This window comes from Epinephelus fuscoguttatus, linkage group LG4 (assembly GCF_011397635.1).
Source record: "Epinephelus fuscoguttatus linkage group LG4, E.fuscoguttatus.final_Chr_v1".
Taxonomy (NCBI): Eukaryota; Metazoa; Chordata; class Actinopteri; order Perciformes; family Serranidae; genus Epinephelus; species Epinephelus fuscoguttatus.
The window spans coordinates 23979374-23997676 of NC_064755.1; the positions used below are offsets into that span (position 1 = coordinate 23979374).

The following is an 18303-nucleotide window of genomic DNA, read 5'->3' on the forward strand; positions in this document are numbered from 1 at the left end:
GATAAACACATACACACATCCTGTCCCCCTTTTTGAGGCCCTTCTCCCACACCCACATTTCCACACACAGCATCCAGCCCTCACTTTGTAATGCTGAACTGTAAGCAGTGTCCAGCGCTGTGGCTGACTGAACAGTGTTTTTTCGTGCTCTGTGCTCTCCCCAGAATGCCACAAGCCAGGTCCTACCCCCGCTCAAAAAGATGATCCAGATGGCAGGGGAAATTGCCGACGGCATGTCGTACCTAAATGCCAACAAATTTGTCCACAGAGATTTGGCTGCCAGGAACTGCATGGTAGCTGAGGACTTCACTGTGAAGATTGGAGGTAAGTCAAGTTAATGTGGTGCCTTCAGCCTCCCCTGGTTGCTCAATGCTGAACCCACTCTACCGGCCCTGGAAAAAATAAGTGTTTGGATTTCAGTGAGTGCCTGAGGCAGTGGAGTCTTAATGTAGATGGACACGGAGAGGGAGGAGGTGAGGGGATGGATGAGCTCTCAGGAGCTCCCTCTCCCACACAGAATGAGTGATATTTAGTGGCTTCCCCAACCTCTGTTTTCATTTTTTTCCTCAGATTTTGGCATGACCAGAGATATTTATGAGACGGATTACTACAGAAAAGGAGGGAAGGGCCTGCTGCCTGTCCGCTGGATGTCTCCAGAGTCGCTGAAAGATGGCGTGTTCACTACAATGTCAGATGTCTGGTATGAGAACACACTCGCAAACCTGCATTATTCATGTATAAACCTGCCCTAATCCAAGGGGCTCGCGAGGTATTCCAGAAATGTCTACATATTTGTGTGTGTGGATACGCTAAAATATTTCATGCTGTGGAGTCGAAGCTATAAAAACATATAGTATTTCAATTCGCGGGCCCGTATTCTTAACATTCCTTACTTTTAACAGTTTGAACATGCATTTCCTGTCCTCTCTCCCCTCTGTGCATACTATGACAGCTAGTACTTCCAAAACCATCGCAATCTTTTGGTTTCCAGCTTGCTCTCTGGAAATTCCTCTCTCCCTGACAGAGGAGCGTAGAACAAGATAAATCTTTTTTTTTTTTTTTTACTGACACCTTTTTTATGCCAGCTTGCAGTGAAATCTCAGTTTACACTTCTGCCACATTTTTCTATCTGTAGCGACGCCGTCGTAGAGAAACACAAGTGTTTACTAGCTCAGTCGCAAGTTTTTGTTTCCCAACTCAAAATGTCCCACGGGTCAGTCCCTCAGAGTGGGTTAAACTGCTCCAGATGTTCTTAAATGAGAGGTTGCAGTGCCAGCGCAAACCCACCTCCACATTTGTGTTCTATATCTTCCTCTTTGATGTTGCACAGATGAAGTTTAGCGTAAGACGAACCCATTATGGGCTTCTTAGGAATCCGCGAGTAGGTGACTTTTATTTTGTTGATCGGGAAAAGCTGTCTGAGTGTGGCTTTGTCTGTCAGCACAAAACAGTTTCAGCCACTTATGTGCAGTGTTGTAATAAGACTGTTTAAAGGACTGTTGAATGTACTCTCTGAACTCGTGCCAGTTGTGAAATTATGGCGAGCAAGAGTGAACAAATATTGTGGTTTTTGTAAGTCGAGTTAAGAATTTTCTCCATGAATAGTTTCATAGTAATTTCGGTGCGAGGTAGCTTGAGGTTAAACGGAGGTGACGTTAACCGTACTGTAAATACTTTATGCTCAGGCTGGTTCCTGCAGTAATGACATCATTGTGATTCACTGACTGGTACGCTGATACACGGCTTACATTACTCTACTCAGGCTGCCAGGTTTTAGGTTTAACATGATGTGGATAACATAAGGAGAAGCTGCATTCTCCAACATCCTGTGCTCAGTAAATGTGGTCAGGTTACTCTTTCTCTGACCATTAAAGTTTAGTTAATAGGGTACTTGTGCTCAAGATAATGTAGGGATCTAAAGTTGCAGTATTTTAAGCTGCTTTTTAGCCACTTAGGGGCAGAAATCCACAACTAGCTGTGCGTAACACGTCTGTTTTAATAATTAATTTAAATCTAACCCAAGTTTAGAATCACTCTCTCACCTCCAGCTAGTTCAAAATAGCAGCAAGGCCTCTTACTGGTTTTAACTGACAACATTACATCACCTCAATCCTAGCCTCTCTTCATCGGCACTCTGTTAATTTTAGAATTGATTTTAAGATTTCACTTTTATAGCTCGTCTGGGTCTGGCCCCAAGCTGCATAGCAGAAATGTTTACCTCATATGAGCCAGTTCACACCCTCAGATCTTCAGGTGGGGCCCTTCTGGCTGCTCCAAAGTTGAGGTTTACATGTAAAGAGTATGATGCTTTTGCCATCAGAGCCCCTCAGCTTTGGGTTGACCTGCCTGAGGAGATAAGACTCGCAGAAACAGTGACTGCTTTTACATCACTTCCTAAGACCCATCTTTATAGTCTTGCTTTTGTGTGATGTTGTCTTTTTATTTCTTTTTATTATCTTTTTATTATCTTTTTATTGCTTTTATTCTTTTCATTTGTATTTATTTATATGGATATTTTGCATCTTGCATTTTTTGCCTTCTTGTTTTAACTTCAACTTAACCTATTGACCCTAATTTTGTCAAAGCACTTTGTAAAATCTGCTTTTGAAGGTGCTATATAAAGTTATTATTATCCTTATTCTTATTTACATAAAAAGCATTTTAAGGCTGTTTTTTTTTTTTTTTGGCCACTGTCGAGGTGGTGGAGCATGCTGTAAATGCAACACTGATGTAATATCACCTTGAAAAGTTGAGAACTCTGGGGAACTGCAGTCGGGTAATTCTCTGTGGGTTCATCTCTACAAGCATCAGTATTAGCAATACACAGTCATTCGAAGAAATGTGACAAAAAAATGTAATTAGTGCAGCTTTAAAGGTTCATACCAGTGTTTTGTTTTGTTTTTTTTGCTTGCTCCAGCAAATATATTTTTCTAGTTTTTTGTTTTGCTTTTTATTAGCTAATTAAATGCAACTCATGCATAGACTACAAATTCTTACAAAGTCTTTACTTAAAGTTGAATAAAACAACTATAATGTAAAATTTACAATATTAAAAGTAGCCATTATATTCACTGTTGTGGATTACTTGACTCAAGCATGTAGGCTGAGTCTTAGTGAAGCAAAAGGAAACCACCGGCTGCCTGAAAGCCAGGAAAAACATATTTTTAAAGTATGCTTTGAAAGATGGTTACGGCTAATGGAAGGTGTACTGTACAGGCTTTGTATCTGGAGGGAAAGTTACCATTAGTACTCCCTTAATTGATAATGTTTTGGTTGTTGGACCTTCACCAGGTACAATTTAATAAATGAATTAATTACTTGCTGAAAGTCTGAGGACCAAAACTTCCTTTAAGTGAGTATAGTGTGTTTTTTCATCCCTCGCATTCCTTAGTAAGACTTTCTTCTGTCACATTTGGACCTTGAAATGTACGACCTATCTAGAAGCAATAAAACTGTTGTCCTTGGCGGTCATTGCTACATCAGCCTTAAACCGTTTCTGTTGTTGCACTCAATGTAAGCAGCACTGAATTCGCATCAGATAAGAAGCATCAATGTATGTATATTTTAAAAATGATCGTCTCATTTCTTACACAGGTCATTTGGTGTCGTGCTGTGGGAGATCGCCACCTTAGCAGAACAGCCTTACCAGGGCATGTCCAATGAACAAGTGCTGCGCTTCGTCATGGAAGGAGGACTCTTGGACAAACCTGACAACTGCCCCGACATGCTGTAAGTCTCCTTGTACCTGTCATTAATAATCGCGTAATATCATACACCTTAAATCTTTCAGGTTAATGTTACAGCACCCTTAAAGGATGCATTGTTTTTTTGTCCTCTACTGCCTACTGCTGCCTCGCTCAGCCTTCTGTCCCATTAATATTTTGCCCAACGTCTATTTTAAGTTGTGGTTCAAAGTGTGTAGGATATCATGTGGTGTGTACGCTTAGGTAGAGCCAAGATGAGGCCTGACATTAACGTCACAGGTTAAATGCGGCCCGCTGACGACATGGCCCTGGTGGTCAGCTGGCAGCGAGAAGCCTCCTCACCCGTCAGCCTCGGCCCATAGAAGGGATGCCACGACGCGTGTGTGAAAGATGCCCCTCATTCCTGCCGCCGAGAACGGGCATGAGCGGGGAGACGGTGTCTGTCCGTCAGCAAAGGGAGTGGGAGAGCAAGCATTCATTAATTCATTTGTAATTCATTAATGAATCACCCTGGCTGTAAGAGAAGAGAAATCACAGCACAGCCTGCTTGTCAGCATGCGCTGCTGCATATATGCATTTCTCCTCTCCCACTCTGACCTCAATAAGAAGGCATTCTGCGCTCTCCCCTCCCACACTCCATGGCTGACCTCACCTTAGAAAGAGAGTGAGAGTAAAAAAAAAAAAAAAAAAAGAGGGCCGTGTGTTGTGCAGACACAAACCTCTTGTTTCTATGGCAGCCTGACTGTTTTGTCCTGATTACAGGAGTGTGTGGATTGTGTTACAGAGGTGGTGGTGGTAGTGGTGGTGGGTGGGGGGTTAGCTTCCTGGTCTGGGAGCAGCACACAGGGAAGTCAGGCCTTTTGCTGCTGGTGGCCTCTACTGTAGTGACTTAATGGAGATTTCCAGACGACTGCTGAAGTGTGGTGAAGCCAGAAGTCCATACAAAGACTGAATAGAAAGGTACAAGAGAAAGCAGGCTGAGTCATATTTGGAAAGCTTTGAATGTCTCCTCCTTGTACTGTCGTTCCCATGGTCAGGTAGCTGCGGGTCACTGATTGGATTTCCCATGTTTCTGTCTTGAGTTTCCTATAGACAAAAGTGCACGCTCTCTCTCGCAGGGTTGGGCGAAAATTAAATGCAGACAGATCCGTGATTATATTAAACAACATGATTTATTGCGGAATGTGCAGTATCACTAGCAGTGCTATTATACATCAAGGTTTCACCACACTGGGGATGTTGCATGTGTGCAGTTTAGTTGCCAGAGATTCCCGTTCGAGTTTATTAAACATTTACCATAGATGTCTGAAGACTGTTCTGCACTTGGCCTGTGTCTGTTTCTGATTTTATCTGAGTGATTCAAGGTTCTTTCTGTCCATTTTTTTAGTCTGGTTACATTTTGGCCATGTCTAGACTAGTGCGGATTATTTAATAAAAACCTGACTGCTGCCTGATTTCATTTTGAAAACTCTGTTTTTGCACTATCACACCACATATTTGTAATGCTCAGCAGTTATTGATGTGACACAAAAGTACAGAGTCAGACACACATACGAGGGCGGGTCTGACTCCAGTTTACATGAGCTCTATCTGTAATTAAAGACAGTGCAGGAGACACATTTACAGTGCGATACAGATACAGACGCACACAGCTTAAACAGATCAAATAAAGAAAACAAGTATTAGAGAGCACAGGACTGAGGCAGCCATTTTGGTCACCCAAAGGTTGTTTTCAAGTTAAAGGAGCAGTGCGTAGGATTTAGTGGCATCTAGTGGTGAGGATTGCAGATTGCAACCAACTGAAACTTCTCCCATGTGCCAAGTATTAACTGCCATAGGCTTGTGCCAATAACGTTAGCATGTTACATCTGTTTGGAAAACGTGTTTAGTATAAAGCAGTTGTTTTGTCGGTGAACCTTGCAAGCTGTAATGGAGCCAAATTTTGTAATGTTACCTTTGTTAAATGTTGCTGTTGTCCCTGCCTTCATATGAGTGGAGGAAAAGTCCGCTAGCTACTAGGCTAATTTATACAATGTAAAATGTTGTGCTAAAAACATTAGTATGTTGTATTTGTGTGCGAAATGTGTCCAGGAAAAGACAAGTGCTTTGTCTGTGAATGCTGCTAGTTATGAAGAAGTTGATTTGTGTAATGTTTGAAACTGTTGCTATTAAGCCATGTTTAATGTGTGTTTTGAATCAACTATACTATTCAGCACTTCAAAGAAACCCCGCCGTCGACTAGTGTTTTGGAGGTGTGACTGCAGAGTGACACAGACACACCACTGTACAAGTATAAATGCTCACAACGGCGTAGGCCACGTGCGTAGGCTACGGCGTAGGGTCTGCCACAAAAGTATAAATCCCCTTTAGGATTTCTTTAGTGTTCATTGTTTAGGTGATTTTTTTTACTGGGAGCCATATTATCCGCAGAGGTCTCCTCCTCTCCAAAACAAACGGTACAGGCTAGCCCAGCACCTGCTAATGTGTGCTTAATTTTTTTCTCTGCTAACTTAAGATCCAGACATTCAGGATGTTTTAACTGGAAATTGTCCGCAGAGTTCTCTTCCTGTCTGAAACAAACAGACGCAGAGATTTAAACCGGTAAAAACACTGAATAAAGCAGCTGTTCTGATGCTTTTGTTCGGCTTGTGGTAGAGGGGCTGCTAATTACAGTGGTCAATGTGAAAAGGCAGAGGGCCCTATCTAGAGCCAGTGTTTGGTTTGTCCATTCTGGGCTACTGTACAAACATGGCCGACTCCATGGACAAGGACCCACTCCCTATGTAGGTATAAATGGCTCATTCTGAGTTAACAAAAACATGACAATACTCAATTTCAGGTGATTACACACTACGAAAAAACATAACATTGTATGATATATCTGATGACACATATCCCCTTCAGTCCCACACACTGAACCTTTAAAGATCAGTCAGTAAACTTTATGTATACAGCACATTTAGTTTGTTAAAATGGACTTGAATGTACTAAATGCAGGTAAACAAACATTATATAAAAATTGGTGGCAATAGACAAATAAAAAGTGAAATAGATGTTGCCCGACCGAGAGGAGCTCTTTCATGCCAGCTGTAGGACATACATGTACAGCTCATGTACCACTGTGAGCTGTACATGTGTTAATAACGTCACTGGTGACAGGTCAAATGTAAGTCCGTTAAGCTTAATGGCAATAGCATGTGTCTATGTTTGCTGTGATTGGCAGGATGCTGACAACATGTCATGATTTACTGCAGTGTTTGTTTTCTAAATTTGCATCAAGCCCCGTGCGCAGCAACAGATGGTGGGGAAAGAGTTTTCAGCAGGCAGGACTTCGCCGTCAGGTTACCCCGGAGCACCAAGCATTACACGTCGTTCCACGGGAGGTCTTCGCTTCCTGGGTTTGGACATCTTAACGTCAACTTTAAGACACTTGCTGCGCTGCTGAAAAACAAGCCCAAGCCACCCCCCCTCCCCTGACTGCTGCTTTAGAGTATGAAGCAAGGCGCGTGCTTAAGAAAAGCTCTACCCATAATTCCTCTGTGCAGAGCGGAGCTGGCACCCAGCTGCAGAGGCTGTTGTAGACTGCAAAGAGACCTCTGGGAGAGAGAGGGAGAGAAAGAAAACAAGAGTGAGGGAACAGCAAGAACGGAGGAGAGATGACTGAGGTGTTTATGTCAGCGGGCCTTAGAGAGTATTCTTAGCTTGTTTGTGTATAATTGAAGTTGTGGTGTGTGGTGTAGCACCACACAAAACTGTAATAATTCTCCCTTTTATGATGTTGTTTTGACATTCCCAAAGCTCGGCTGCTGGCCTGGCACAGTAACATAACATATGATTTACTGTGCTTCAGAGCACATGCGACATTACTGATCTTACTGTATCTGTTGTGATGTACCAATCCTTAAAACGTATCCAGGTTTTTAGTAGTTCGTTTGAACTGTCACGCTCACCAAGAGTATCTGTCAACAACCTGTATGAAATCTGTAAAGTCCAAGAGATAAGGATGGGTATATGTGACTTCACGTCTTTTTTTAGTGTGTATAAGCTGCTGCCATCAGGCTAAAGGTGCACATGGTAATTACATTCACACCCACTAATATAAACCAAAATGTGAACACAGAAACTTACACTTGTTATTGTAATTTGTGTCTGTTTTATTCTGTACACAATCTAAAAGTAATCAAAGCATCTGTTCTATCGTATATTCACTGTAGTAAGTGGTGAGTAGCAGCACAGCACAGTACAGTACTATGTAAATGTACCGTCTACATAAGGGTTTGTTTTTCAAGCTCTATACAGTGAACTGAGTTACACTGCCAGAGAGAATGGAAACTGGCTTTAACTTCAGTGTCTTCTGCCACCTGCTGGTAAGAAACATGAAGTCTCCCCACTCAGAAGTCCTTAAAGGATAGGTTCACATTTCTTCCAAGTCTGTATTAAGACAATATTCACATCCCTATATGTACACTGAGCTGTTGGCTGCTGCAATCATTCTTCCTGTCCTACTGGCTGTGAAGTAGCACAGTTATACTCTTGGACGGGGGATAAAATCCACAGTTCTTATTTTGTTATGAAAAAGTTTATTCATTTTCCATAACTGCTGATCCTGTTAGGGGTCGCAGGGGGGCTGGAGCCTATCCCAGCTGACATTGGGCGAGAGGCAGGGTACACCCTGGACAGGTCACCAGACTATCACAGAGCTGACACATAGAGACTGACAACGATTCACGCTCACATTCACACCTACGGACAACTTGAAGTCATATATCACCAGTTAACTCTTTGCAACCTGAGCAAATTGGCTTGATTTCTATTAAAAACATGGGAAGAAGCCAATGAGCAATGAAAGAGGAAATGACCCCGCAAAATTACCACGAAATTTAAAACAAGAAAATTAGTTTTGAAAAGAAGAAGAAGAAAGTTAAAAACAAACAAAGATGGAATTCCCTGGAAATAGTGCTTAAAATTATAATAATTCCGTAACATAATTTGTGGGATATTTCTCACCAAGTTGCTCATTGCCTTTTCCCCATGTTCCTGAAAGAAATCGCACTAATTAGCTCATGATTCAAAGGTTTAAATACTTGGAAAAGGGGTCTGAATGCAGCGTAAGAAAAGTGATGTTGCTCCAGGTTCCAAAGGGTTAACCTGCATGTCTTTGGACTGTGGGAGGAAGCCGGAGTACCTGGAGAAAACCCAAGCTGACACAGGGAGAACATGCAAACTCCACACAGAGGGGCTCCCTCCTGAGATCGAACCAGGAACCCTCTTGCTGTGAGGCGACAGTGCTAACCACCCCACCACCGTGCTGCACCCCTTTTTAATATCTGCGTCTCAATAAAGCAAAATAATTACAAAAAGATCATCTGAAAAAACAAATTGAATCTATGCTTTTAATTATAAAATAATGCCAAGAATCTACTGTCCATTACCAACCCTTTTTATCCTTTCTACATCACTTGCAGATTCGAGCTGATGAGGATGTGCTGGCAGTATAACCCCAAGATGCGTCCGTCCTTCCTGGAGATCATCAGCAGCATCAAAGATGAACTAGATCCTCCCTTCAGGGAAATGAGCTTCTTCTACAGTGAGGAGAACAAGCCGCCGGACACCGAGGAGCTGGACATGGAGGTAGAAAACATGGAGAACATTCCACTGGACCCTGCATCCACCAGGCAGCCCTCTGCTGCCGCCGCCCCCTCGTCGGGGTGCACAGGAGGCACGCCGCCTCCTTCTACACAGCAGTTATCCCCCATGCAAGGCCCAAGTACTCCATTACTGGGACCTGTGTCTCCCTCCTCCCCGGGCCCGGTTGCCTCAGCGTTGGCGTCTCCAGGCCAAGCCTTGGAAAAGCACTCAGGACATGTTTCGGCCAACGGGCCCGTGGTGGTACTGCGGCCCAACTTTGATGAGATGCAACCCTATGCACACATGAATGGGGGCAGAAAGAACGAACGGGCGTTACCACTGCCCCAGTCGTCGGCCTGCTGATATCAGACCAGCCCCTTCTCCTCCTCCTCCTCTTACACAGGGTAACACAAACCTCTCCTCCATCTCTTAAGGAGGGATGGATGAGGTAAGAAACGACTTTCTTCTACTGTGTGCCAGTAGATGGTCTCTCCACTCCTTTAAGGTCAAACACAAACTGTAAAAACTGAGAAACAGTACAGAAACCTGCTAAAGCATTTGGAGTTTGGTGGCTCAGACTCGACACTGGGGAACTCCTTCCTGTGCCGCCAGGATTTCAGTCGTTGTTACATAAGTCCTTTGAGAAGGAAAACACTAAAGGCATGTATCCTGACTTACAGATTTAGACATGAACTAAAGAAAATCTTTTTTTTTTTAGCATATCTGCCAGCAAATCCAACAGAAGAGCACTTTTTTTCCTGATGATTTCAGAGGGGATGTTGTGGATATCTGAGTGTGTATTTATACAAAACATGGGATTCTCTCTATAATATGGTATAGCTCCATTTCTAAATGACTTTCCATCAAAATGACTTTGTTTGCATGAGCAGACGGGCTCATGTCACGTGAGAATGCCTCTATGAGAAAGTCTGGACTAAGATCAGCGTTTCATTTTACTGTTGATATTTCTATGATCCCTGTCAGGAGCGGGTCAAAATGGAAGAGGAGGGCCTATTGTGTATCTGCCAAACTATTGCCAAATCAAGCTTTTTCTTCAGTTTCATACAGGTCTCCCTTCTTGTTTAAGGCTGTGATTCAGAGTTCAGATAAGTCTGTCTGGGAAGTAACACCAAAATTGTTTGGTAGCACTCAGACTTCATGCTTATCTTTAGTACTAACTGCTCGTGGAGCAGCTGTGTGTGTGTGTGTGTGTGTGTGTGTAGGGGGGTTATCACAGAACAGGATACAGTGTACTGTTGAGAGAGGCCACATTCACACCTGCAGTCAAAGTTTTCTGAGAATGTGCAGCGTCTGCATTGTGGGTGGAATAAATCTAGCAGGCCTTGTGATACTTAGAGAAATGCGCCACAAAATTTCTATTAAATGATTTGCATATAGAGAGGCCGGCAGAAAAGCAGCAATGTTTCATTCAAGATTTGAAGTATAGGCCTCTTAATCCAGTTTAAAGGTACATTTTCCTCACATCAACTGACACAGTATCAGTAAAAACTAGGGGTGGGAATCACCAGAAGATCCATGATAGGATATTATCACAATACGATATTATTGCAATTTTAAATATGTTGCAATATATTGAATATTGTGATTAAAATATATTGCGATATACTGCGATTTATAACCTTTATTCAACTGTAATTATGTCCCCAAAGGGAAACATCTGTTTTATCTAAAAAGATAAAATTTTCAGTCTGTTCATCTCATTTTTTTGCAGCAGCAAAATGTATCTAGTGGACTGAAAAAGCAATTGATTATATTATTCTAGTAGGCTAACTTAAGTTCAATTTGTATTTGTCATATTAATGATTTATATAATTTAAAAAAACACATTTGGGACTGTGTGACGATACGATATTGCCAAAAAAAAATCGCAATACTATATCGTATCGTTTTTTCCCCCACCCCTAGTAAGAATTCATCTTAAAATGATAATTTAATCCGAACTTTGAAATGTCAGTATATTTTAATAAAGGTTCAGTGTGTAGAATTTAGTGGCATCTAGCAGATATTAACGTCTCATTCTAATTAAACGAAAACACAGTTCTTATTTTCAGGTGATTATAAAGTAATGAAATAAAAATTATGAAAGTTAAATACCTTTTCTACCAATAGATGCCCCTAAATCCTACACACTGAAGTTTAAAATAATTTAAGTTAAAATAATTAGTCAATGGATGTAAAATTTGCAACCAATTTTATAAATTTTATGATTTTATTATCAATTTAATTCAGTTTATTTAAACAAAAATGCCCAAATGTAATTGGCTCTCCAGCTCCTTATTCGGTGGGACTTGCTGCTTTTTTGTCATCTAGACAAGTTTGGGTTTTCAAAAACAATTGGCAGATTAATTGATGATGAAAATAATAATTCGTTGCAGCCCTATATTTTCATTTGAAATGGCTGCTTGCTGTTTCTGGTTATCGGCTTTACAAAACATTCTGTTGCACCTAAACAGATGAACAGAAACCCTCCTCTTCATCACTTGAACATCCAGTGGAAGCACACACACAACTTGAGTCAGCCAACTCTGAATCACAGCCTCAGTCTGTCCTCGTTTTATTAAAACAAAATCCTAACAAAGCATCATCAAGTCTCACACTGCAAGTCACTGAACGTCACAATCAAGGGATACGACTCTGCCTCCGCGTTCATTCATTCAAACCTTTATCTGACTTTGTTTTTAAAGTGTACATTTCATGCGGGAGGTGAACGTCGTTCTCTGTGATACTGCTGTTCAAATTCAATGGCACCAAATACACCACAACAGACAGACAGAGTCGAAGACCTGAGACAGAAAAACGAGAAGGCGTTGGATCGGATTTTAGTAGCCTAGAGACGATTTTTAAATCACAGCAGGTCTCTTTTAGAATAGTCATTAGTTTCTCTACATTTCAAACACATATAAAGGTCTTACAGTTGTATTTTAGACTGCAGGATCGTTTTTATACACATCATTGGTTTTGTCACTTTTTTAAAAACCTTTTTACGGTTCAAAATGTTTGCCTCTATGTCTGTACAGAACAAAGCTGCTATTTTATTCTTTTTCTCTTTTGGATGTGGGTATATATATATATATATATATATATATATACACACACACACACACACACACACACACACACACACACACACACAAGAAATCCTTCAGGTTTGGTATTTTATGGTCTCCACTACGGTCCATTTCTTATATCTTCAAACTCTGTTTAAAAAACAAAAAAACTAAAAAAATAAGATGATTTAGATATAAAAGCATTTTCTTCTGTTACCCCAAAAGGTTTCCTGTAACACTATATTTCATTCATTGCCTTTTATTTTTATGAAATCTTTCCTCCTGTATTTGTTTCGTGGATGTCTATATTATTATTATTATTAATATTATTATTATTATTATTATTTGGTATGGACACCTTAGCTCGATGTGTGAGTGTGTACTTTCTGCACCCTTTTTGTACTTGTTGTCTAGCACTGCGCCTAGCATTGCCCCCTAGGTGCGACTCAATCTCAGGTCAAAGTAAAGGCTTTGCTTTCTCCACACATTCTCATGATCGTCCTCTACTTGTCTCAGCTTGTACCTCCCCATTTCCTCCTCCTCATCCTACTTCTCCTCACCCCTTACCATCATGTTTTGAGTTCAGTAGTGCCCTCTCTCCTCCCCACTGGCCCCTCACTGACCTCTACAACATACTGTACCTGTTTCCTCCCCCGGTGCCTCCTTTTGAAGTAAGCGTACAAGATATTTACTTTACACCAGATCTGGTATTTTAACCCATCCATTTCTTGCCTCTTCTCGGATCAATAGGGCTAATTGGGTTGTATTGTTTGCCTTAATTACGCCAACCATCTCTCAAGCATTCAAAATCAGATTTTATTTCTCCTTCCTTTTATTTTTTTAAACATTATTATAACACTCAAGCGCAATATAATGCCACTTCTGCTAACGTTACGTCTCCAAAGTGAGAACAGGTCTTATTGTTTGTCTTCATAATCACTGCTTCTGAAAACCAAATAAAGGATGGGTTAAAGTCCAGGGAAGGGAACACATTTCAATGTCATGAATGGAAAACAAAAAAAGGTCTTAGTGATTTTTGAAGGATTTCTCCTCATCTTTTTTTGGAAAATGTTGCCTGGTGATTTTTTTCTCTCCCCTCTCTCTTTGAAGTTTTTTTTTCTGTAGGAGTGTTATTTATTTATTTTTTTATTTTCCTTTTGTGATATCAGTTTAAATCACTGTATAAATGCCCCATGATTCAGTATAAAGTTGGATTTTTTTGTATGTATTTTCTTTGGTGTCATGACTGGGGGACTTAAAAGGTTTTATTTTTTTTTCCTTCAAGTATATATCTACCTCACTCTTTTTAAATATATGTATGCGTATGGAAAACAAGTACATCTCACTCTTTCTCATCAGTTTGTATAGAAACCTCATCATCTGGATAAAACCCACAGGGATCTAGATAAACCTCACAAAGCGGACTAGGATGGGAGATGGAATATCTGTGATGTAATCAGCCCACCAGTAAGTTTACACCTCCAAGAATACAACACGAGAGAACTTAAGTGCAGTATGGTTAAGTTTCCTGCAGAATAAATATAAAATTTTGGGTGTTTATGTGAGATAATATTACATAATTACGCTTAATTTGACTGAATGATAAAGGCAAGAGTGCGGGGCGCAACATCAGCACCAGATATCCCATCTCCACTGACTCCCAACATATTGTCACAACCTCAAATCCTCAAAAGACAGAAACCTTAATTTTCTCATCTAAAATGCATTTTTGTATGAGTCCAAACAGTTATGATGGGGAATATTTAAAAAGGGAAAAATGTTTTATCGACCTCCAAGAACAAAAAAATGTATTCGCTGGTCACCTGCAGCCTGTAACGTTGCACGGTTACGGCACAAACGAGACATCCAGATGTCATTCACGCTCAAAATATACATTCAGTTCTATGTATGGATCAGTGCTGTGAATGTAACACAAAACCTTTGTCGAGATAGCAGCAACTCCACCTACATGTTTCTGGACAGTTTCAGTCATCTATCAATGTTGGATTAGATTCCGTCTTCTTTTTTTTGTCACCCCCGTAACTCTTTGTGTTTACGTGAACGCCATCACTCCCCCTGTCCCGAGTCTACCTGCTGAATGCCATCACGTTCCAGCTCTAGTAATGGCTTATCTCCGCCATTTTTTTTAAGGCTTTTTGATCTCTTGGAAGTAAACTCAACACGCCTTTTTTTGGCCTCTTTGTACTGCTACTTACACTAATGCTGCTGGTTCAAACCGTCACCTCAGTGGATCTTATATTGTCATCGAAAATGTCGAGCACGAAGGTGGCAAAAAAAGGAGCTTTTACATCTCAAAACTTCTCCTAACAAACCTCAACTCAAAGCGGCTACTTTGGAGAGTGCTGTCTCGGTGCAAGGGCTTCTGGGCTGGAAACGATTATAAAAGTCATGTTGAAATTAAAACCCAAAAGCAATAAAAAGAAATTACGACTAGGCCACTGGGTAACTTCTAATGTGAAACCTGGGTGCTCAATTTCCTCTTAAGCATTTTATCTGTGCATGATTTAGGAGAATATAAGAGAATGAAAGAGTGAACAGTTTTTTTTTGGTTGACTGCTGCTGAATATAACGTCGGTACAGAAATCACCACTGACAAGCAAACAGCTTGTGTAGTTACTTAACATATCTGTGCTTTTTTTTTCCTGTTTTGGATGCATGTAAGGATTAAATGCAAAATCTTCAGTTCCGGGAGTAGACGTTACATCGAGCTGTCGTGAGGTGAATTACTGTTGAATTCATAGTTACCATTAGATCACAAACCTGTCATAACTGCAGCATTTAAATACACACGTGGACATGTATAGGACAGGGATGTTGCGTAGATTACGGGTAGTCACAGTGAAGAGGTAAACATGATTAGAAAAAAGATGATAGGCCTAAGTTTACAGCTTCACACTAGTTGCTTTTTTTTTTTGCATTACCAGATTTCAAATATACATTAACGAACTGAAAAGACAAAAACATTCATCTTTTATCACTTTCATTCTTCTGAATGTTCTTCATGCAAACCTCAGGTTTATGGAGGATGCGTCAGTGCATTCAAACTGCAATAATAAGTTTGAGGTTTATCATTATCATGCCTCTGTTGTTATGATTTGCATTCCTATACCTTCTGAGGGGGCCTTGGTCTACTGCTATGATTTTATTGCAATGACTTTCACAAGATCTCTGTGTTCATTACCTGATTGGGGAAAAGAAATAATCAAAAAAAAACCTTCACTAGACTCTGTCTTTTTTCAAGCTCTGTATCTGAGGCCTCAAACGTTTTTTCACACCTATAGCTGAGATGGTGTATTTTTGACATGCCATCTCCAAATGTGTATCTGAGAATTTCTTGTATTTTCTTTTTTTTTTCTGAAATTTTGAATAAATAAATGAATGAGAAATATGACTGTTTGTTCTATTCAAATCTCTCTGAGGCCACTTTGACGTGTGAAATGTCTATTAGAAGATCTACCTCGCTCATGTTCTCATCACGTGGTTTCTGAAGAGTCCTCCAGCTGGTCCAGCATGGCGAGAATGAGGCTCTGCAGCAGTGGTACCAGTCTGTCACCTGAGGTCAGGCTGCCAGATGAGGGCACATGGATAAATGCTGCTCTCCTCTGACCATAATACAGTGAGCAGTAATATGCAAAGTCACACAGGTACCTGAGAGAAGCACAGACAGCGTTATCTCATATTGTTGTGTGTCCATCATCACAGTGCAGGAGCAGACGCCTACCTGCCAGCATCTCTTGAATAAACAACATCCGCCCCTGCTTGTTGGAGCTCTTTGGCGACAGCCCTCATATTAACGACCGAGTCCAGTTTGTCTGGTCCTCCCTCCACACAGCAGTGACTCTCAGGGCAGAAGCCGCACACGTCTTTGTCTCTGTAGCCGCTGTTCTTTCCTGTTTGCTCCAGAATGATGACACTAGAAGCTCTGGCTACGCCCAGATGTACAGCAAACTGGGGCACACAAACAAGGAGGATAAAGTGAGATATTCACCTATTATTAATGTAATCATGGTGTAATTATGCTAAATATCTCCACCAGGGCTGTAGCTACTATTCAGGAAACTGAGGCCATGCCCTCTTAAGCTGTTCTGGGAAACTGGGGGATTTTAGCAACTGTTTGCACTCTACAAAAAAAGGTTTGGATTTCGTGACTGTTTAAATTAATTTCAAGTGGTTTTAAATGTTTTTTGATAAGTTATATATTAGACAAACTCATTGTAGGTTAACATATAGGGAAAATAAAGGGATATAATATATATATATATATATATAAAGGGAAATAAAATAAAATATAATTTAACAATGACAAAATAATAATTATTTAGTTAGTTATATAAAAAAAAATGAAACAAAAAATTGCATTTTATTTTTAAATCCAAATCAGTAATAGTTTGACACTTTTGGTATCTGAATAGTTAAAAAAAAAAAAAGAAAGAAAGAAAGCTAAAAACGTATCTGTTCAATTTAGCCTTTAACTAGCTCTGATTTTCATGACAGGTCTGACACTCTTTCTTTTTACGCCTCACGCTGCTGCATCTCTTTTAAAATCTTACTTAATTTCAAGATTTATGGTTTTACAGCTCTGTGATTTTATGAATTAGTTCTGATTTATGTTCATTATGTCCATTTTCATGTGAAGCACACTGTGCTTATATTGCCCTTTTTGTAAAGCACTGTGCTGCATTTCTTGTATGAAAGGTGCTATATAAATAAAGTTTATTACTATTATCATTATTAAATTTCCTAAGTGAGATGGACTTCCTGTACCACTGGTTCTGGCCCTGGTCTTGACTTGAACAATAAATCTTTACCTTTGGGTGAAGAGTTTGCCAAATCTCAGCAATGATTTGCTGGGTCTTCACATAACTCACTGGCACCTCCTTGATGTAAACATCAGTCCCTTCTCCCAGTCCGACCAACTTCAAGCCCTGAAATAAAGAAATATTAGACATATCTAAGTCTTTGTGTCTCACGATGGGTTTAACATTGATTTTAATTATCATTCCCAATACATTACCTGGGCTGCTGTCCAGCTGGGGTTCACCAGGAACTGTCGAAAAGGTCCAAAACCTGACAGACAGGATTAAAAATCAACGTGTGCGCCGGTTTGAAGAGCTCGTGTAGTCTATTGTCAGCAAAAACTACTTTACCTGTGACCACCACGATGTCGGATCCACTCATAACGCAGTCAGGTTCACACAGCCAGTACCGGACTATGAAGTCCGGTACTGGCTGGTCCGGTACAGTCTATGGGTACAGACCACTGAAAAACGTCAGGGTTTATTTTAGCTACCGCAGTTCACAGTTTGTCCGCTTGGCGGAGCTGTTCCCCGGCAGATAGAGGATTAAAAGCATTATGGAAGTGATGCATTCAGGTGCCTCCGGTAAGACTTTTAATTTAAAAGTCAGTTACTTTATCAGCCTGATAATAAGACTAAACTGACCTTTCGATTTACTTTATTTTTAAACAATTAATTTATATTTACTAGAGGTTTTAGTACTCACTCATTAATTACTGAAAAATCTTTTTTTATTATTATTATTTATATTTTATTAAACCGGAAATAATCCATTGGACTGTAAGAAAAGACAGATTTACGTGAATTAAAAACAGGTAAATACAAATAGAAAACAATATGCCTGTATTCATATGTCATTTCAGTGAACAACATACCAACTATAAAATATACTCATTTGACCCATTGTTTTCATTTCAGTTGTTTACTTAATTACAGACTTAGTTTTGTCTTCATCTTTCATTTTACTTCATGACAATTTATGTTATTATGTTTTGTGATGTAATTTTTTTATTTTTTTTATTTTATTTTTTTATTCTATTTTATTTTCTGTTATTTATTTTATTTTATTTTATTTTATGTTTCGCC

General features: G+C 40.1%; 2 protein-coding genes across 3 annotated transcripts in view; one reads left to right on the forward strand and one right to left on the reverse strand.

Moving 5' to 3' along the window:
* Nucleotides 1–10048, forward strand: part of igf1ra (insulin-like growth factor 1a receptor) — an 87772-nt gene extending 77724 nt beyond the window's left edge. Inside the window, exons 18-21 of the mRNA XM_049574262.1 lie at nucleotides 165–324; nucleotides 571–700; nucleotides 3595–3729; nucleotides 9170–10048. Coding sequence (XP_049430219.1) covers nucleotides 165–324; nucleotides 571–700; nucleotides 3595–3729; nucleotides 9170–9695 — 951 coding nt within the window. The 3' untranslated portion in view covers nucleotides 9696–10048. The remainder of the gene's footprint in view (nucleotides 1–164; nucleotides 325–570; nucleotides 701–3594; nucleotides 3730–9169) is intronic.
* Nucleotides 4858–17716, reverse strand: pgpep1l (pyroglutamyl-peptidase I like). Of its 2 annotated transcripts, none has more exons than XM_049574292.1 (6): nucleotides 17569–17716; nucleotides 17436–17488; nucleotides 17230–17346; nucleotides 16143–16369; nucleotides 15879–16069; nucleotides 4858–7300 (listed from the first exon to the last, which is right to left on the reverse strand). In XM_049574292.1, the coding sequence occupies exons 1-5, from the start codon at nucleotides 17597–17599 to the stop codon at nucleotides 15895–15897; spliced, it is 603 nt and encodes a 200-aa protein (XP_049430249.1). In that variant the 5' UTR covers nucleotides 17600–17716; the 3' UTR covers nucleotides 4858–7300; nucleotides 15879–15894. The 2 variants fall into 2 exon arrangements, with proteins under 2 accessions (XP_049430249.1, XP_049430248.1); XM_049574291.1 differs by lacking the exon at nucleotides 4858–7300 and adding an exon at nucleotides 9487–9625.
* Nucleotides 17717–18303: the final 587 nt, after the last annotated feature.